Source organism: Neolamprologus multifasciatus, chromosome 14 (assembly GCF_963576455.1).
Source record: "Neolamprologus multifasciatus chromosome 14, fNeoMul1.2, whole genome shotgun sequence".
NCBI lineage: Eukaryota > Metazoa > Chordata > Actinopteri > Cichliformes > Cichlidae > Neolamprologus > Neolamprologus multifasciatus.
In genome coordinates this window covers 16,356,308-16,378,455 of record NC_140452.1, presented here as the reverse complement: position 1 = coordinate 16,378,455, position 22,148 = coordinate 16,356,308, and the positions used below count along the sequence as shown (strand labels likewise).

Below are 22,148 nucleotides of genomic sequence, written 5' to 3'. Positions count from 1 at the left end.
TTCACACCTTTAGGAAACCAGTGATCCCAACAAGCCTAAACTAGTGTCTTATAAATATTCTGTAGAAATACTAAAATGCCAAAATTGATTATTTTGGTAACTTTTCATGTCAGCAGCTGCTCAGAGGTGATGCACACCACTATGCTCCCTGAAGGCTGATAAACTTATATTACCGCAGTGGCAATATGCAACGTTTGGAATAACGGCAGGAAAGAACTGACCTCCTTACAGGTGCACCGTCTGACTCTACTCACTCTTGTTGTGGTTAAAGGCGCCACAAGAGTTAAAATGGATGATAAAGCAGGGCATTTTTTTCATGTGACACTGCAAGCTTCTAGCCTATGAGAGTGCAGCGTTTCTTGGTTTTTGAGTTATATAAACTGTTCACATGGCACAAATGAACTTCATTAAACAAAGGCGATGTCCTACAGACTGCAGTGCAGATACAAGCATGACAAATCAAGCTGTTTGTAGGTCAAACAGTAAAATACAGGTTTAGGTTTGTGCGTGTTTAAAATGAGGATTGATCAAGGCAAAAATACTTCCACTGCTTGTCTTAACCTTTCTGTTTATCCAGTGTAACTTGGCTGACCCTATGTGAAAAAGTGCCTAAAGTACCACCCTTAGGAGCAAGAACTGCAATCAGGCATTCGCAATATTGGAAGGTTTTTCAGCATGAACAGTCTGTTTCAAGTCATGCCAAAGCTGTTCAATTGGATAAATCCAGACTGTCAAAACGATCTTGGCGTGTTTTGGATCATTGTCCTGCTGTATAATCCAAGTACTCTTGAGCTTCGCGGCACAAACTGATGCCCGAACATTTTCCTTCCGGATTTTCTGGTACAGAGCAGATTTTATGGTTCCATCAATTATGACATATGGTCCAGGTCATGAAGCAGCAAAGCACTTCCAGAACATCACTGGCGCCCACAAGTTTGACTGTTGGTGTGATGTTCTCTTTTTGAGATACTTTGTTAGTTTTACACCAGATTAAACATTAATCAAATCTTCTAAATAGTTCAACTTTTGTCCCATTAGTCTACAGAGTCCTGGGGTTCATTATTATCTTCTTTTTTTTTTTAACAAACGTGAGATGTGCCTTTGTGTTCTTTTTGGTAGCAATGATCTTCTCCTCTGAACTCTCTCATGGATGCCATTTTTGCCAAGTCTTTTTCTTATTGCCGAATCATGAACTGTGACCTTAACTGGAGCATGTAAGGCCTGCAGTTCTTTACAAGTTATTCTGGGCTGACTTGTCAATGCACTATTTTTGAAATTTCGGTAGGCCAGCCACTCCTAGGAAAGTTCACCGCTGTTCCAAGTTGTGGATGAAACCTCTCACTATGGTTCGCCTTAGAAATGGTTTTGTAACTCTGAGTTTCTTTCGATCACGGCACGATGTGTTGCTTTTTGAGATCTTTTAGACTCCTTTGGTTTGTCAGACATGTTCTCTTTAAGGGTGGCTAGAGAAATTTGTCTCAGCTTTGCAAAAGCTGTTGTTAATCAGAGTTAATCAGAGATTGAAGGAGGTAATTACTTATTCACACAGGGTTAGGTAGGTTTGATTAGTTTTTGTTCCCACACTGTATTCACTCATGATGATCTGAAACATTTAAGTGAGACAAATATGGAAGAAACAAATAAACTAAGAAATCAGGAAGTGGGCTAATATTTTGCCCCTGTGCACTGTGCATCTGCTGGACAAAGTTTGGTTTGTTGGAAATATTTTTAAGAACGTTCTTGAATTCATGGACTTGCCAACAACAGCGCAACTCTGCAGGAATCACCTCTGTTTCTCTGCAATCATGTGGTTACTTTTCGGTGCCTCAGCTCAGCTATGTGCGTGTGAATTTGAGTGCGTGTGTTTGGGCGTGTAGTGTCAGCATGGATGCCGTGCCTGTTTGGGTGGGTAGGGGGTATCTGGTGTCTAGCGGGTCAGAGGAACACATAACATACATTCGCTGCATCCCAGCCGTCAGTGTATCAGTCACGGAGGAGCAGGGACACAAATTAATGGAACAGAACAACATTTTGAAGAGACTGATGCTTTTAAAAGATCCGTGGAGACATCAGAACCTTCCCAGAGTACCTGCTAATTCACTGAATAGTGCTCTAGTAGTGACAGAGACTTCACCCTCACACATGTTTATTCTTCAAGGTTTTAAGACAATTATCTAAAGAATAATGATCTACTTTTAGACACTGAGCTCTGGAATAAGATGTTTTCACTCTCCTGTGTTTTCACGTGCATTTGAATATAGTTTAAACTTAAAATCAGGCACAGACTAAAGACAAAATATGATCTTTAGAAACAGAATATTTTTATTTAGGATATTCTAACTAGTGATGCACCGATACCGGTATCGGTATATACAAACTATATAGAAATCTGTTCAATTATCGAAACTGTAATAAACGAAATAAAAATAAAAGACACTTAAAACACATTTTTACATTTCCTGATCTGTGAAATTAGAAAAGTGAAGAAACATTTTCAGGTGAGAATATTACAGTGAAAGTGTAAACATGCAGATGACTGGGGATTGTTAAGCTTGTGTAGGTTTTCACCTACAGCAGCTTTAAACTGCAGCTCTGTGCTGCAGATGGACAGCAACAGGTGGAGGAGGTGCCACTCCCTGGATGGAGCTAAGGAATGGAGGCATGGCAGTGGAGGAGGAGGAGAAGATTTGAAATGCCTCACAGAGTGGTCTTATTATAGATCAGACTCACATCTGCAGGCCCCCACACGCCTCACGACTGCCCCACAAACACCCCAGCATGTGTAGGTGTAAAGTAGTGAAGTGGGAGGTATTTTTACCCACAGTTTAAAACTTTCTTCAATGAAAAGAGGATGTTAGAAAAGTATCATTCCTCATACTTTACTACATCACTGCTTGAAAGATTGCCTCTTTGCTGCTGCTCTGATTAGTAAACAACCAGGCAAAATAGAGACATAACACTCGATTTATGCAGTCGCCTTGATGCCAGCTTTCGGGTGACGACACCCTGGAGTTCAGCTATGTATCCCCTATGTATAAGAACCAGAATCAACTTGTTCAGGCATTAAGGCGTTACACGGTGCAGTTTTATTTTCATATTTTTCATAGTAATTCACACAAATTACTTTCTGATTATTAGTTTTTCTGCCAATGTGAGTCTAGTTGGAGCACTATCAGCAAAATTACAAGGAAATTACAGAGCAGAGTTTAATGAAACATGCTGAGGACCTGGAGGGTGAGCAAAAGGATCCTTTACATACCATCGGGAAGTGTTCAGAAAGGCAGCCAAGTATAATTTGCAGTAAATAACACAAAAACATGACGTGAAAACACAGGAACTAACAAACAACTAACTGAGTATGGCTATTTATTGGTTTCAAACTGATTGACCCTTATCCTTTCAATTTTAATGCAACTATGGCCAGTGGGAATATATTTAAAGCTAACCACACAAGTTGTTCAATTTGCACTGCAATGTTAAAGGGGACACTGCAATCAAAAATAACAATTAGATGCTGGATGTTCACCCTCTCAGGGGTCGGGAGTGCATGAAGACTTGTGTGTCCAAGGTCACAGCCAATAACAGCATCTCTATGCTTTGGTTGTCCCTGAGAGAGATTACAGTTGGCAAAAGCAGCACTGCAGAGGGAGACTGCATGGCAGCTGTTCACTCATTTTTGAGGGAGTGCCAAACTACTTTGAATAATACCCGCTAGGTGGATACTATGTAAAATTGGTACATAGTGGTGCAGATAAATCAAGAAAAATGTGGACTGCAAAAAAAAGCTATCTGGGGTAGTTTAGAAGACCTGTTTTCTTTGGGAGAAAACTTCCTTGATTAGGACTTATGGAAATTTGTGGCACTCATAAAAATGTGAAAATTAGCCTCTTTTAACAGTGTTCTACAATGCATTTAAAGTAATATTTACATAATAAATTTACGGGTAAAGCAGTTTTGTAGTATTGTAACTGTATTTGTTTAGTTATAACTGCAAGTATTGCAACCATACTTACTGCTTGTTCGTGTAAATAACTATTCTGCTGCATCACAGGATCCACTCTTTTATTTTTCTTCAAGGCAGAATCACAGGGTATGGACTGAAACAACAGCCCAGGCTGGGAATTTGACTCATCTCCAGACCACTGTGTTCCTGTAAACTACCAGACTGCCGGTTTTGCAGTCTAACCCTCTGTTATCCTTTTTTGGGTTCTTCTACATTTCTACTTAAAACTACGAGAGGAAAAGGTTAAAGCGGATCACTGTGTTTGCTGTAGCTCACACAAATATACGAAACTCAGCACACAGACTAGTCACACAAACCAATCTGCCTACACAGATGAGGTGGAAATATTAATGATTGCATTAACAAGCAAACCATCAAACATACTGAAGCGTTCTAAAACTTCAGGTACAATCTTTTCTTGAAATTGAAAACTACAGGCCAGAACAACCCTCGGGCCAGCGGGAAATGTTCAACATTATAACAGCAGCTGGAAGCCATTCAGGGATAAATCTCCTGGTTAAGACTAAGCATGTGTGTATGGTTCTCCTTCACACTCATCTCCTCTCTACACTGTTGATTTCACGGCCACTGAAGTGAAGACAACACACAGAGAGCATAATGAAACTGTAATGCATTTTTTTTTAAAGACGACATGTAAATGTAATCATGGCCACAGCTTTGAATTTGGAGATGCACATTATGCAGGTGGTCTGGTGTTTTCTGTATTCTGGTGAATTTTCAGGCAGTTTATTTAAAATTTCGAGTCCCTGACCTTTAGCGAAATGGCCTGAGGTATGAAGTGAATGTTTAAAGCTTCTGAAGTGAGTGAAAACAAAATGAACAGGAAATACTTCCTTAAATTAAACCTGAAAAAGGTGGCCAAAAAACTTTGCCTGTATATGCACAGAGTCAAAGGTTCTTGGTTAAACCTGGGAGAACTTGTTTTATTTCAAACTATCGGGTCGTTAAGTCTGACGTCACTAGCCGTGTCTGGGCCTAAACTCCGCTGCAGGTCCATATATCAAACGATCACTATGGCATTACTGAGAGTTGAAAAACTGTCTAAAGTCTTTCATCTTTAATAAAATGATCAGCGTTCTGCTCTACCAGGTGTAACAATTGAGTTTAACATCCAGGCATCCATGAAAACAGAATTTATGACATTTAACGGAGTTAGAAGTTAGCAGGAAGTTAGCTCGCTAGCTTCTATCTAAATACAATATAGCATGTCCTGACTGCAGGGTTTTGGAAACAAATTAAAACGTACAGCTCTGCTATCACTTCCAACATAAATGAAGACAGAAAACTAAACAGCAGTAACGTTTGTAGGGTTACTGAAGTTTGGCTAGCTGGTATATAATGATGTGCTACGTAACCGCTAGCGACACAGCTATGTTAGCATAATATAAACAAGCTAACTTTTTTTCCACTCGATAAAAGTTAACGTGAGTGTTCTCAGTGGTCAGGAACAAATGTAATCGCATGGCAGGATGCTGTAAAAGGACCAAACTTCAGCCAGGAGAACAACTGAGATAATCCATCCACAATACGAGGTTAGTCATTCATATACTGCTGCATGGGCTGCGCTGTAGTTACATCGTAAGGTTTTAAAAACTGAGCTTAAATAAATGATTAGTGGTAATAAAAGCCGAGGGAGGTCAACAGTGATCACTGACTGTTTTAGGAGCTTTTTGAGATTAAATAGAAGAAAATACAAAACATTAAACATGTTAACAACACAAAAGCCATATTAAACGCAGACTACTTTAGGCCCGGAAGTAGGATTCGTCACGTCATCACTTAACGACCGGATTGTCCATCCATCCATTTACTCCCATTCTGCCTCCACCACACATCCGGGTCTGGGTGGTGGAGCTAGCATTCTAAAGAAAGACCCCAAGACCTCCCTCTCCCTGATCAGCTTGTAAAGCTCGTCTGGAGGGAAACAAAGGTCTTCCCAAGCCAGCTGAGAGATGTACTTGTGCATGTACAAAATCAAAAAACTGTGTAGTGTGTATGGCTAGTATAAACACAGGCTCCTAATCCAATCAAAGTGCTTTGCACTGTGCAAAATGACAAAACCATGAACAATATCCAGGAGGTTACAATTAAGCCCAAACGTGTACAGTCGTATAATTTCTAAGCAACATGTCCAAGACAGATACAGTAATATGTATTTAATAGTCTTATTCCTTGGTGCCTGACTGGTCTTACGATGGGCTCTGAATCTGAGGAAAAACTTGAAAGCCAAAGAGTGTGTTAGTGCTGTCAGCCACTCTGCATTTTGCCTAACAGGAGCTGGATTAAGTTGTCTAAAGTATATTTGATGGTGTGGGTGGGTTTATTTATGAAGTCAGAGTGGAAAAAAAACTTAAACGGGGCCTGACAGTACTTCACAGCTTCACTGCTAAGTTTGGGCAAAAAGCTTCTTTGCCAGTTTCACATGTAAATCGTTATGCAGTGTTTATCAAAGTATGCTGGGATTAAGTGGATTTAAATGCCAACTACAGCTCTGCAACATTTCTATGGCGCTGTAGGTCAGTGCGGAGTAAAAACTCTGGGGGATAGATGCAGCCTTTCCTGAATGGAGAGTGTTACTTGGTTTGTCTTTACCTGTTGCACCAATATTATGATCAAGTATTCACACTAATAAGAGAGATGTCCTCTCAGAGAAAGATACCGGAACTATTTTTCTAGTTTTCTAGTGTTTGGATTAAAGAAGCAACAAATTCTCATGTCCCTTAAAATGCAGCGGTATTGTGTTGTTTGTGAAGTAATCATTTAAAAGAACAAATCACCTTTCAGTAAAATATATTGACCCCAATCACCTCCTGAGATGATCCATTCTTTCAGTTTAACTGTCAGTGAGCTGCAAGGAGAGCAAGGAGTTAGTCTTGTTCGTCACAGCATTTCTGGTTTCGGAGTCTACACAGAAGGGAAGTGAGTGATTTGGTGGACAAATCTTTTAAACAAATGTGTCTAATGGTCTGTGAACTCTAGTGATAGAGAAAAGAACTGCTTTCCATATTAGCCATGGTACATGTAAACATTTGGACGTCAGTAATGCTGAGCTCTCTGACACCCTGCTTTTCACATATTTTAAAACCCAACTCCAGCTTTTTTTTTTTTTTTTATATTTAGGGATTAGACTTTCTGTACCTACATTTGTTCCAGAACATTAAATGAACAAAGCTGGGACATTATGGGAGTGGGAGACATTAAACTTAAAAAAAAAAAGTCCTTAGTAGATTATGTGGGAGAATTCTGCAACTGCAAAGATGGTTGTTCCACTCTTAACGCTTAACACGGACCACACATCAACCAATCACACTGCTCTACTGACATGTGTGGGAGAGGCTCACGCCTGTTTCTGAAGCAAAGACTGGCTAAAATAAACGACTGGCTTTAGAAAGGTTTTGCCCAAAATCAAAGCCTTGCCGGAAGATTCCTAAAATACCACATAAGCATCTTTAGCATTTACTTCCAGGGCTTAGTTAGATGGACTAGGATTTAATGGGTGTTCTATGATGTCCCTGGGATTTCCCTGGGTCTTTCGTGTGTATTTTGTGAATAAATCTTCTTTTTTTTGGGTACCAGTACTGGTTTTATTTTGTTGTATTTATCCGCGACACCTTAAAGGCTGGTCCGTGAAAATATTGTCGGACATAAACCGGTCCGTAGCGCAAAAAAGGTTGGGGACTGCTGTCCTACACTAGAAACAGTATTAACCCATTCACACCAATTCATACAAGACCTTACTTTACGCATTTTAAATGGTCTTTTTTTTTTTCAATCGTGTACATGGGCAGAGTGTTTAGCTGGTAGGAGCCTTCGTATCAGCATCCAAAGACATATGGGATAGCCTCCAAGCTACCCAGTGACACTGAACTGGATACCCAGTTAAGAAAATGGATAAATGGGCATTCATGGGACACCATATCTGTTTTGAGTTATGCAGAACTGAGCTCCAGTTCAGCTCCAGGTTACCACGACTCACTACATACCCATGTACCACTTTACACCACAGGTAAACGCGGTTGAATTAGACATTTTGTCCTCACAACCCATTGATTTCTTTTTCTATCACTTTAACAATGTATAGCTGCAAGAAGGCACTTGTCTGAACAACCAGTATCGCTTGTCTGCTGTCAGTGTGTGACTGATAGCTGTGATTCCTCACACTAGTTTGGACATCCATCACGAATTGTGATGATGTGATGTCAGCTGAATTGTTTTTGTTGTCCCGCAGTGCCTTAAAGCCGAAGCCTCATGAAACTGACCCTGCTGCTCTAATCCTGTTCAGCGGCTGCTTTAAGCCTATTAAAGATGGACAAGTTAATGATGTTATAGTTGGCTCAATGATGGCCGGACTTGAGCATCAGGTGTCCACACAAAGAAAACAAGTCTGCCCTTTAAAAAGTTGATAACATGTCTTTGACGTAACACATTACATAGCGCCTGACAAACAGCTGAGGATGTGTTTGTGATTTATTTCTAGAGAGGAGTATTATCAGCACAGGCCACATATACTCTAGATAAAAATATTTTTTCTCCTCACGCACTTATGCAAGAGTTCACACACAGAGGAAATACCGCCACACTTTTTTACAATTGGTGGGAGACTGAGCAGATAACACAAAACTTACTGGGTCTAAATTTAGGACAGAGAGCAAAAGAAGGAAGCTGTTTCTATTCCAGTCTCCAGACTGACTGTAAATACTTCAAAAAACATCAGCTCTTAAAAAAGGAAAACAATGAAATCTGTGATTCAGCATCACTGGTTTGTTCTGGCACAGTCTGTTCACGTACCTGATGTATGAAGTTGAAGTGGATCTACCAGGGGTGGGCAATCTCAGTCCACGAGGGCCGGTGTCCCTGCAGGTTTTAGATGTGTCCTCGAACCAACACAGCTGATTTAAATGGCTAAATTAGCTCCTCAACATGTCCTGAAGTTCTCCAGAGGCCTGGTAACGAACTAATTATGTGATTCAGGTGTGTTGACCCAAGGTGAGATCTAAAACCTGCAGGGACACCGGCCCTCGTGGACTGAGATTGCCCACCCCTGGTCTAAACAATTTCTTTCAAATTTTTAAAAACCTGTACAGTTTTTTAAACAGTCCCTTGCTATAACGCAGTTCACCTTTCATGGTTTTTGTGCAATTTTGCATGCTTTTCTTAGTTTTTTTTTACAGCGCATTATGTTTCTGCGTCCTGATTGACAGTGATCTACAGCCAATCAATCTCCTCCATGCCGTGTCTCCTGTACAGTACAGAATGCGTTCAGCTTGTCAAATTTACATAAATCCTCGATCGCTAGCAGTGTGACTCTGAAGTGCTGTACTGTATGTTTGTAAGTTTTCTCCCCATCAAACACAACAATATTGACGAAACGTTTTGCACCATCAAAGGCGCCTGCGGTAGCACCCAAAAGGCAGAGGAAGATGCTAACCATCGCTCAAAAAGTTGGACTTCTGGACATGCTAAAGGAAGGTCGAAGTTAACGTATTTTTCAGACCATAAGGCACAACAGATTATAAAACGGATTAAGTGAAACAAAACAGTCAGATAATTCAAACTTTACTCAACTCATTCTTCTTGCTTCTTCTACTTCTGTACCATTGATTCATTAATGTTGAATTCTCTGGCAGCTGCTCTATTCCCAGGTTCTGAACCTGAAACCAGGGTTTGATCTTTGGTTTCATTCTATAATACTGAACTTATTTTTTTACAAAGGTTTGAACTTTGAGAGTGTGAAAATGTTCCTGTCTGAGAAAAGTGTATAAAGTGTGTAGTGACGGGTTTTACAGCCTTAAAGCATCTATAATAATTGTAAAAAATAAACTTCACTCCTTCACCTATTATTTTATTATTTTTAGAGCCTAACTCCCGTGATAAACGAGGGACCACTGTATGTGCTTTAAAAAAAGATTGTTCTTGTCACCACTGAAAATGCAAAACTGCTAATGGATATGTAGAAAAACATTCACTAGAACATTACCGTCCACACGAATGAACAGAACGAAGAAAAAAAACAACAACACTGTTTTGTCTCATGTCATAGCGTTTGCTCTAAATCTACAAGCCACTTTGCAACCCACCTCCGACTCAGCTCCTTCGTGTCTGATGCCACTGATGTTTGCTTTATTTTGTCCTCACTATTTTTCTGCACACGTGAACAAGGAAGCTGAGATGTCCCAGAACAGCACCATGGTGCCAAATGTAAATTACTGCAGATGGAAATAATCTTCATTCGATTGTTTTCAGGGAAACGGATGTTTGTCTTGGGGAGTGATAACAAACCTTCTGTTTGCCTGTATCATGACATATGTACTCTACTGGTATGTTGGAGCTGCAGGTGGAAAATCAGAAGAAATGCATGATGTAAGTGAGTAATTAAGTATTAGCAAAGAGTACAAGTTCTCCTTGACATGTTTAACAATAATTTAAAACAAATGCCATACTTGTTGTTCAGGGTGTGTTACATACAATGTTTTTCATATATCTTTTTTCCCATAATATCTAACTCCCTTCATGTATGATGCTTATACTGAATGTCATCTGCATACACTGTAAATTCTGCATTTTGAAACAAATGAAATTCAAAATATGACAATTTAGAAGTGATGCAATAAACAGACAAAGGGGAGTGATGTGACTGCAGTTGCGCTCATACATTAGCGTTATATCATGCAAGCCCACACTGCGTTGATTTTATTTCAACTTGCACGTAAGTCAGTGAAGCACTGTCCCAGAAACACATATTGGCAACAAACAGTGAACAGTAAACAGTATTAAACAGATTATAGTGAGAGGGTCACTTCAACCACATTCAAAACAAGTTTCCCACCTAAAATATCAGCACTTGTACGTGCAGAGAGTTTTGATGTTTGGATATGTGCAGCTCTGTGTTTTTATGAGGGACTCTGGATTAGTACCTGCAGTATAATACACACTGGAGTGTTTATAATGAGGCTTGTCATGATTCAATCTGATAAGGGCATTGTTTTAGGAAAGATGCTCCACTGGTTTTAATTTACAGATAAATGTTAGTTTACAACTTAGCTATTTTATTGCCTGTCTAAATGTTACATAATATCTTTTCCACTGGAAGTCTGCAGAATGCGTCAGTGGTGCAAAATTCAGTGGTGGACCCAAGAGATGCTCCAGCTTTTTTTTGTCCTGTTGGATATTGAACATTGATTGCAAAAAGACTGATTACCTGAATCTTAACCTGTAATTCGTTTACAAACAATCTGGAGCCAAAAGGGAAAATGGTGTTCAACAAGTAAATTTAAATGCACTGTGATTGGGTGACTATGTGCTGTCCTGTTTGAATAAGAAGACAGAGACTGTGGAGCTCAGTGGCCTCTAAACCACGGGTGGCCCTGACTCCCACCGGGTCTTTTCCAACTGAAAATTTCAGAAGTGTTGCCGCCGTGCGCCACTTTAGATAAAAGCACCAAGCAAACAGCATCATGTCCAAACCATTGAAGATGAGAGAGATAGATCCCAGTGTGTTTCCTGCCCCTTTGAGACATCAGATGGGCAAAACAAGGCACACCCGGAGGCGTTAGCCTCTGGACAGGAAATGCCTCTTATAAACAGAAGTTTGTTTTTATTTTAAACGATTGTCTTTCACTATGTGAAAATTCAGTCACGGCTCAGGTTAGCTTAGGATAAAACACACAAACTATAAACATCTTATAAATTGAACAAAATCTTAATTAACTGACAGAGAAAAGAAAAGAAGGGGAGACCAAATTTGAGGGGGGAGTTCTGTGTTCACACAACAATAAAAAATTTTCTGTATGCAGAGAGAAGTTGTGGAACAGACTGAGTGATTAACCGAACCAATGCACAAGCATGACACAGTTTAAAAAGACGTAAAATAGTAGAGGTAGTTTTTACAGGGAAGGAAGGAACAAAGAAAGGTTTTGATTGGATGTCTCACCAATTATTTATACTTATTTTCTATTTTTGATTTTTTTTAAATGTATATATAGATGCATGTGCATGTATATGTATTTATAAGTGTGCGTATCTATTAGAGGTGGGAATCACCATACATCCCACGATACGATATTATCACAATACTTAACGCACGATACGATATTATTGCAATTTTTAAAAATATTTTGCAATATTCCGATTCTGTACATAAAGGTAAACTTTATCAATATTCATTTTATCTAATATCAAAGTCTCACACTCAGTCTCTCATTTCAGTCAGTTGTATTATTGACAAACTGAACGGTTTGTATTACAGTCTAGTCCAACTTAACTGAATGCAACCATCTGGTACAATTATAGCTATTCTGAACTATGCAATTTATGAAAACTATGCAGCCCATTCAGCAACTGAAGAATTTGAAAGTAAATTAAAACAAAATATAATTTTACATTAAATAAAAAAGTTTTAAACTTAATTAAAATAAAACATGTCTTAAATTAAAATAAGTAAACTGTCATGTTTATTACTCCCAAAAAAAAGTTAAACACATTTGGACAGTGAAGGAATGTCAGGATTCTTGCTCAGAAAAAGGATCAACATGCTCTGAAGTCAGAGCACAAAAATCTTTTTGTGACAAAATATCGATTTCTGCTGTCCCTGTATCGATACATTATTAGCAAACAAAATATCACGATACTACACAGTATCGATTTTTTCCCCCACCCCTAGTATCTATGCATACCTATACCTTCTTATCTGTGCGTCTTTTTGGCGTGTTATTGGGCTTATACAATAAATTTATAGAAAGAAGAATGTAAACAAGGATTTATCAGCGAGAAGGAAAAAAAACAGGAAGTTAAGTTACTAAATATTGAAGATGGGGTGTGATTAAATAACCTTATGCTTCTTCCCACTCCTTCTTCCTTATGTTTTATTGTGTTATTTTACCATGTTTAAAATAAAGCCTCAAAGAAAAGCAAAGCAAAGCAAAACAAGTGTACTTTCAGGTCTTTTGTTTACAGGAGTCTTCCTTCCTGTAACATCCTCTCAGCTCTCTGCGTGCACCAGAGGAAGTTCACCCTGCATGTACGTCAAGTGGTATTTCCTCATGAGGTCTCCCCCATGAACTACCCCGTCAGCTCTTAACCCCACTCGACCCCTTAAATGCCAGTCTAAAACTGACCCCACCCATAACTGCAACCACCACCCAAAATCTGTCGCCAGGAAACTGCTATCATCATCATCCATCATTTCATTTCTGACGTCATTTATTCTCAGTTCAGTGTGGACACACATATCCACACACAGCAAATGTGTTCACCTAAACTAGTGGAAAAATGAAACCATTTTAACCTTTAACCTTTATGGCGCTGGTGCAAATGTTGCTGGAAAGAAGAATCTGCCTTCTGGTTTCGCTGGTCTATTTTGGTGTTGTTGTCAAAGATGTAGCTTTTATTGCCTAAAAATGTCCAGTGCATGCATTATGTAATCCAGAGGGACTTATTTGTTTGTGATCTTCAATCACAGAGTGGGTGTGTTTTGGCTGTGATACCTCTGTACCCACTTTAAGCCAGCGTACATACCAGGCTGGTAAGCGGTGAAGTTGGACCTGGGGGCCAAACAGATCCTGTGACCGTCACACTGCAGCTGTCACTGTGTGTAACATTAAGACAGGGACTACTGGAAATGACTGCGTGCTCTGCAGCATAAAGAGCTACTAGTACATACACCAGGAGCTGGGTCACTGGGTGTTTTTACAAAAAAAACCTTGCTGGGACATGAGTAGTTTACTGACAGTTGTTTAAAAGAGCAGTAAACTACTTACAATGTTGAGTGGTTTATTTATGATGAGGGCACTCTGTTATGTGGGCTGAACAAATGGCACTGCCAGATACACAGTTAAAATAAGGGCTCTGATTAATTTTCAAGTGTTATTTCTCTTGGGTCTCTTGACAAAACTCCCTTATAAACTTGGAGCATGATGACATGTCATGCTGCAAATAGTTACTATAAACCTCAGTGAATACTCGAGTGTTTGTAACCAGCAACTGGCATGTTGGAATAAACACTAGCAGCAGCTGTCTTACTAAAACTGTCTTTGCATTTAAACAGCACACTATTGTTATGCTCTCCAATGTCAGCAAACTGGAGTCTGCAGGCAGCTCCATAAACTATTCTGCTCAGCTCTCAGCAGCTCCTGAGCTGCCAAATGTTAAACCAACCTTTCAGAAAAACAACAATGTGTTTTCAGGCAGATTTATAGCTAAATTATACAGACGCAGAGCAAAAAAAGGGGAAAAAAACACTGCTGCTATTCCATAACACAGAATATCAGGAACACATGCTTTCATATTTGCTCTAACCAGCAAAAATCTTCCCCATCTTTGAGCACATTTTCCTAACAGCAACAGATTGGTATCCACAGACTGCAGTGTTTCATGAGCACAGACTTTATTAAACCACATCCACACAGCCTACCTTAATTTTCAACCTCAGCGTGTCCTCAAAGGTGACAGGCCCTCCACCTGCAGCAGCAGCAGCAGCAGCAGCAACAGAAGCAGAGCTTCACTCTCAGGCTCGTCCTCTTCTCTTGTTCTTATGACTCTTTCACACTCACTTCGTGTTGGTCGGCTGCTGTCATTAATTTGTTGTTGGTACTTTTTTCTCTTTTCCCCCTCTCTTTGCTTTAAACATTTGCCCCTTGTCACCAGCCAGCCTGTTGCTCCCCTCACTGAAAGCTCAGGCCTGGCCAGTGCCCCATCTCGAGGAGGGATGCATGCAGCCACCCGATTGGCTGGAGGGTAGAGATATGCCCCCATATTAGGGCACCTGGAGGTGGGGCTGAACGACCATAGTAATAAAGGAGGGAGGAGAAGAAGATAACAAAGTTTGTGTCATAGTAGACTGCAGGAGCAGCGAGTGTTTCTCTGTCTCTCAGTGCCTGCTGCAAGCTATTAAGACAGTGAATGAAAACAATAGGAAAGATGAACTTCATCATCTTAAATCTAAAAATGAGGAGATAAGCAGACTTAACTCTTAGCTTCTATAGAGAGACCCCTTTACTTGTTTCAAAGAGGAATGTAAATAATGCCTATAACAATATTGAGTTAATGATATATCATTTCTGAAACACAGACAACAGGCTATAAAACAAAAGCTCAAAGGTCACTCTTTTTACTTTGAAATCGCTCCTCCTACTCATCTGCTATCCAACTGCACATTGCTGAGCTTGCAAAATATGCCAGAGTCATTGATCTTCCAATAAGTTATAATGACTTAATATGCAAGAAAAATGGGACTGTTTCCAAAGAAAAGTGTATTGAGTTTGTGTAAGCGCCTGCTGTGTGACATCTGAAAGGTGGATTTTCTTTCCAGCAAGACGCCAACTGTTGGTTGCTTCGGTGTTTCAGCTGAGCCAATATAAACAAGAAAACAGCTCTAATAAAAACTCAGCTCGTCTTTGCTTCCAGTAAGTATCAGGATGAATTTATCAGTGAGTGATGTTTCTCCCTAGAAGCTATTTTTATCCCAAGTGGCTGAAAATAGGAACAGCAGGCCTTGGATCTTGTTTTAGAGAAAGTGTGATGTATTTCAAGGAGGCAGCTGCTGTTGTGAGCTGGATGTTGTGTGTGTATTTATATATGCTTGTCTCTGTGTATTCCTGCCTGAATTTGAGCATTGCCATGCGTGTCTGTCTGTGTATTTGTGTATGTCTCTGTATGCTTCCTTGAATTCATGATGATTTGCAGTAATCCAGCTGGTTGCAGAATTTATACATGCCAGCTGGCGAGCCAAAGTCCTCTCAACTGTCATCTAGAAACCAAAAGATTACCTGCTGCTGAACTCTCTTTTCCTTTACACCCACTGAGCTGGTTGGGATTCAAGGATCTTCAACACTGTGGATGTTGTCCAAATATTAATGCAGTGGCACTGGGAATGTTTTTCTCCTCTCCTTTCAGAAGCATTAAAACACCTACATCTACACTGACATTTTCTAAATAAATCATTAACAGTATTATATTTTATTAAACTTCAGATTCACTCCATATTTCCTTCCCTTGACATCCCCACTCATCTGAGAACTTGCATGTTGCTGTATACAAACTCATACTTGGCAGCTGCCACTTACAGAAGAGATTCAAGGTGGCACTCGTGCAAACCAAAACACAACCAACAACTTCACACTCACTGAGGTGAAACGAAGTGGAGAGGCGCTCACTCCAGTGGAAGTAACTCAGCTGCATAAAAGGAATTTGATCCTGGAAAGTAAATACCAAAACAACTTCATCAGCCGTAGCTGCAGGTTCCACTCCTAAATGCTTAGCGGTATGTAGGATAATTATGCAGATCATCACAGCTAAACTCTCCAGAGAAGGTGCTCCTGCCCAAAGGATTCATAGTGAATATATTAAATGGACTGGTTCTGATATGCGCTTTTGCACTCAAAGTGCTTTATGCAGCATGTCTCATTAACCTATTCACACACATTCATTTGTAAGCAACTCCGATGAATGCATTGGGAGCAACTCAAGGTTCAACATCCAATCCCATGAAGACTGGAGCAGCCAGGGATCGAACCGACAACCTTGCAATTAGAATATGACCTGCTTCCTGTGCCAAAGGCACCATATAATATTGTTTAGTCCAAAGATATGGGCTACTGAAAGAATGTGAAAAGGCATCATGTAGCGAACAGACGAAAAAGTAAAAAAGTAAAAGACATGCTCATGGTTTACTCACATGAAAAAGGAATTCATTTTCAGTAACTGCATGGCTAAATAACCAGAGGAGCAGAGAAGGAGGAATACTGTTTTTGGCCGCAGTGAGTCCATACCAAATAATCAGCAATAACAAGTATGTGAAGAAAACTTTGGATTTAATTTACAACATGTAGAAACACGCATCTTGCTGTACCACCTCCAAAAACTCAAAACATTTCTTTCCAAGCCTTCTTTTGTCCCAGGAGGTGAATTAGTTTCACTTGGAAACACAAGGGTCTCACCCTCTAGTGAACTTTGTATAGGAGAATTATTAATTGCAAATGCTAAAGGTGTCTTCAACCAAAGTTTATGTTTTCTCTGCCCATTCTCCTCCTCTTCACCAAGTTTCAAGAAATTTAGTTTAGTGATTTGCACAATTCTCTGCTGACACACAAAGACAAGCAAAAACACAGAGAATAATGCTCAGCCTTGGCTCAGGTGGGGCAATTTAAAAACAAAAATGTTTTGGTGAACCGATGAAGTTCATGGATACTTGAATAATACAGTCCCTGCAGGGCAGCTTACACACATCTTCTCTGGACTGTGGATATGACCACACAGCACTTGGCTGACATCTTTTTAATTAGCCAAAAAAACAAAATACAACTGAAAACACCTGCAGGCCATTTAAACCTCCACTCAAAGCCCAGAGCTTTATAACCTATCACCTGCACACCAACCACGTAACCCCCTATAGAGCCGACCCAACCAACCAGCCCATAGCCCTGCAGATGAGCAATAGCTATCTGCATTTCCAGTGAGCCAAGCAGAGGTGTGTGTGTGTGGGGGGGGGGGGGGGGGGGGGGAGTGGGGGGCTTGCTGTCAGCGCAGATCAGGCAGCCAACACTGTGTCAGCTAACATGGTCATTGTTGCATTTCAGCTCCAACACAAAGCCAGGATTTAGATACAGAGAAGGCCGGGGATCCTGAATCAAGGGCAGGGCCAGACAATAGCGGGATGAAGGCTGAGAGAGAAAGAAAGTGGAAGGTATCTGTAGGTATTTTACTCTGTAGTAATACATTTTTTTCACCCGGTCTGAAGGATTACATAGTCCTATGTCAGAAGTATCACTGAGTAAAACACATATTTTTCCTAATTTCAGCAGAAGCTTTTCATAAAACAGCAACGATCTGCTGATATGATTTTATGTTATTTGGACTGAGGGATCAGATAGAGGAGAGCAAACACGGGAGTGAGGAGCGGTGCTTCTAGAGAGTGGGACGGGGGGTGGAGGAGGCGAGACGGGGCGAGGTGTGGCACTGGGCACGAGGTCCCACCAGAACCACAGTTATGCCCTCGTCAGCGCTTAAATGGGCCAGGAAACTGGAGCAGGCAGTGTGTAGGTATGTGTGTGTGTCAGTGTGTGTCACAGTAAAAACATCGTCTAACAGCCTGTCTGCGTGCATGGGGGTGGGGTGCTGGGTGATATCATAGCTACCACTTCTCAGAGGTTATTACTTTTTAATTTATGCCTGCTGCGGCTGCTGAAAATACCAGTTTCTGATTGGCTGGAAGTCATCCATGCACACTATACATCTTATTGCCTTAAATACAGTTCTGTTTAGCAGTTCAGCTGCCATTAGAGCATAAAAACATGATATAGCTTAAAATTTAAGTAACACCTTAAAAACATTAACATATCAATACAAGTGAAAACTATTCTCAACAGACATTTCTGCTTGAGGTTAGATGTTCTTCCAGGTGGACACGATAAACATAACCCAATCTGACACCTTCAGAGTGAAGAAGCAGTCTGACAACAAGAACATTTATTTTAGATACATTTTGCAGGACTTTCAGACAGATGTAGCTGTATGTGTTAGAAGATATTGTCTATTTCTATTTATATCTGCCACTGTCTCTCTTTCCTGGTATGTCCCATGGACAGCAGCAGAAAGTCCCCCACACAGAACAAAACATCAGTGACAACAGATATGACATTGATTAAGTCAGTTACAGCATGAAAAGAGGTGGCTTGCATATGCAGAGCAAATGTGTGCTCAATGCGATACCCAACTGGATGAGAAGAAGGGTATCGTCTCAGTCTGCCTGGACTAACGTCATGCTGGATTATATGTCTTGGAAACACATGGAGGAAGCAGACTGTTGCTGTTCTCCCTCTCCTACGTGTACACACTTCATCAGCATGAGCAGATAAACTAAACAGCAACTGAAAAATGTTATCAGTGACAAAAGGCTCACTTCCTTCCCTCAGCTTCACCTTAACCTGTGACCTGATGACCGTTCACCGCACTGACCTGACCTGAGGGTATTAATAGAGATGGGTGTGAAGGATTCAGCAGCCTTTGAACTGCATTTTGACAAAGATTGATTGTTTATGACATTTTATGAATAGTTGGATCTGCAAAAAAAGAAGAAAGAAAGAAATGTGTTTTTGTTGGAATGTTCATCTTCTGTGTTTACAGCTAAAACGAAAACTTGGTTGGGGGTGTTCAATGCACAAAGTATAAGCGGTAGTAGGTACTTCATAGCCCAAAATTAATGTAATCATTTACAACTTTTATCATATGAAAATTGATAAAGCAAGTAGTGTATAAACAAAATTACAACTACATGACAAAAGAGTGACACAAAAATCTCAAACAACTGTTAGACTTCATTCATCAAATGCTTACATTACTGTGAGCTTGGCACATATGAATGTATCAGGCTAAAGATATTGTTATTCTGTTACTAGTTTCTTCTTCTGCTTATCTTCCCTCCTAGTGGTCAACATTACAGTAAATGCTATATCAAGTGAATTCTATATATGCGACTCCTTTGTGCCTTTTATTAATTTGTTATTATGTAAAAGAAAAAATACATCGGACTAAAATGTTTATTCTAATTAGGAGAATTTTGCAAGTAAAGCAAAATCTGCTGATTGTGAAGATCCAAAAATGTAAAACAGTCTAACTAGAAAGTACGTACGTAATCGTTTGTAACAAGGCTGATTCTAATAATGTGCAGAATACAGTGTGAATGAAACAGAGTTACATGTAACAGGATACATTTTGACTTGCTGCCTGGCAGATCTACTAACAGCCAATAAGTCACTATCAGCTTGTCAAGCTGACATAATTTTTGTTATTTTTACAGCGATTTACAATGGGCAACAACAATTTTGTGACCAAGCTTTGGCCAAAGTATCACCAAATACTGAACAAGAACAAAGACCAAATCACCATGCAGCCCACATCTTACGACTAAAAATCCAGAAAGAGCTATTCCTGTTTCAAACAGCATGCAGCAGAGGCTATTGACTTGAAATCAACCCTTAATATTCTTAAAATTTAAGCCAAGGCACAATATTTGCATTAATCACAAACCAGTTCTGATGAACTTCAAGGTAGGTACAAGATAAGATGAACTAAATTCATCCCAAAAGTGGGAAAAAAATCTTATAAACAAAGACAATAAAAAAGCAGAAAAGTAAAACCACGGAAGAGGATGTTAATCCATGGTAATGAGCCTCAATTTCATTATCATAATTTACTCCAGATATTTCTTTAAACTAAAGTGAATTAAGTGGACAATTCTTTTTCCAAATATAACTTTTTTTATTTTAACCTACTCACAGCCGGAGATGGTCCTAAAGCTTAACAGATACAGTATCTGTTTCCTTTGATGATGAGCAAATATAATTTAGTATAAAATACATTTTTTTGCATCAAATACAAAGTTTGCAAAATATTTCCAGGGAGCTTGTGTTTCTCCGGGCAGTAAAGCAACACATAACTGATTCATCCTGACCTGCATCGGAGGAAGGTGTCCAGGTGACTCTGAATATTCCACGCAGACACTCACACATGGTCCACAGTGGGAATCCGAAGGAGGAAACACACCGGTGGAGCAGCCCAAGCGCAGGCTGCGGGATTGGAAGAGCTGGGAGGCAGAGCTGGGGGAGGCAGGTGAATGTTGGAGTTTATCCAGGGGGTCCGTTTGACTGTTTGGGCCCGAGGGAGACTGAGCTACACGCTTGGCATCAATCACAAACAGAAAGAGAGCAATTGAGAGAGGGTGGAGAGGTCTGAGGGCTGGGAGATGGATGGATGGATGGGTGGAGAGATGGATGGATGAATCTATGGATGGATGGTAAATGGATAGATAGTAGATGGTGAATGGAGCTACAGGAGTATGGAGGGGCCATCTTAGTGTATGGACTTATAAATGTAACGATGGCTAAAATCCCTTTTTCTTCTGCAAACCACCAAATAGATGTTGAATATGCACATATGTGTGAGTGTGTGTGCGCATGTGTTTGTGAAGGAAGAGTGACACCACTGAGATAAGACAGAATAGGGGCGTATTAGCACTAGTGGACAGTCAGCAGTTTGCTTCGACCCATCATAAAGCCCTGCTCCATTGTTTGTGGTGCTGGAGGCTTTAGTTGTGGCCCAGCAGGGCCTTGTTCCTGGGCTTAGAGGGGCTGGACACTGGATACCAGTCAGACACAACGACACACAGTCAGTTGGACAACATGACCTCTGCTTATAGCAGTTCATTACGGAGTGGTCAGGAAACTCACTTAAAAGCTAAAGGTAGTGATTGCATACTGCAGATTATATATATATATATATATATATATATATATATATATATATATATATTTATTTATTTATTTATTAGGGGTGCAACGATACACAAAATTCACAGTTCAGTTCGGTTCAATACTTTGGTGTCACGGTTTGATATTTTTTCGATACAAAAAAATGTTCATGCCTTTTTAATTTGTCATTTATTAAAATTATAAATAAAGTTTTAGTAAAGTTACAGGAAAAGAGTTTATTACAGAGAAATGTCTCTTTCCAAAATAAAAGCTATACTATACGCTTCTTCTGGGCTATATTCTCAGCAGCATATTAAACATATCAGGTCCCCATAAGGAGAATCATGTGCTAACGGCTGTCTAAACGACTGGGGTAAAGTTTGTAGCATGCATGCTTGTTGTTTTTGTCTGCTTCCACTTGTCTTTGCACTAGGATGATGTCTGAGTAAATGTGCAGTCATATTCGTTGTGTTCCCACTAGTGCTGTCAGCGTTAATCTCGTTGAAATGACGTTACGCCACAACACGGCAAATCTCCGTTAAGGAGTTACCGAGGATCGTCCCATGCATGGGGCTGGACGGCCAAAACCTTAACGAGCTAACTGCGCTAACGCACTAGTTCCCACCAATGTAATTGAGCATTGCCTGGCACATCCAACATACTGTTTTACTTTAGTCCATGACTCGCTTACCTTCAGGGTCATGCCTCACATGAAGACCAAAATATTTCCAAACGCCAGATCTGAATGAGGGTGGGGGAGGTTAAATTTGCCATGTTGCAAGGAGAGCTTAACTTCTGTCTGGCTAGTTTGTCCTGCGCTCAGTGAATCTGCGTTCGACTACTCCGCCTAGGCTGCACTGTCGAGTGCAGATCCACTGAGCGCT

The 22,148-nt window shown here is 40.1% G+C and overlaps 1 protein-coding gene across 1 annotated transcript in view; it reads right to left on the bottom strand.

The window, feature by feature from the left end:
• Nucleotides 1-20,692, bottom strand: part of prx (periaxin) — a 49,828-nt gene extending 29,136 nt beyond the window's left edge. The window contains 1 exon segment of the mRNA XM_085183862.1: nucleotides 20,469-20,692. Coding sequence (XP_085039988.1) covers nucleotides 20,469-20,526 — 58 coding nt within the window. The 5' untranslated portion in view covers nucleotides 20,527-20,692.
• Between the last annotated feature and the right edge of the window lie 1,456 nt (nucleotides 20,693-22,148).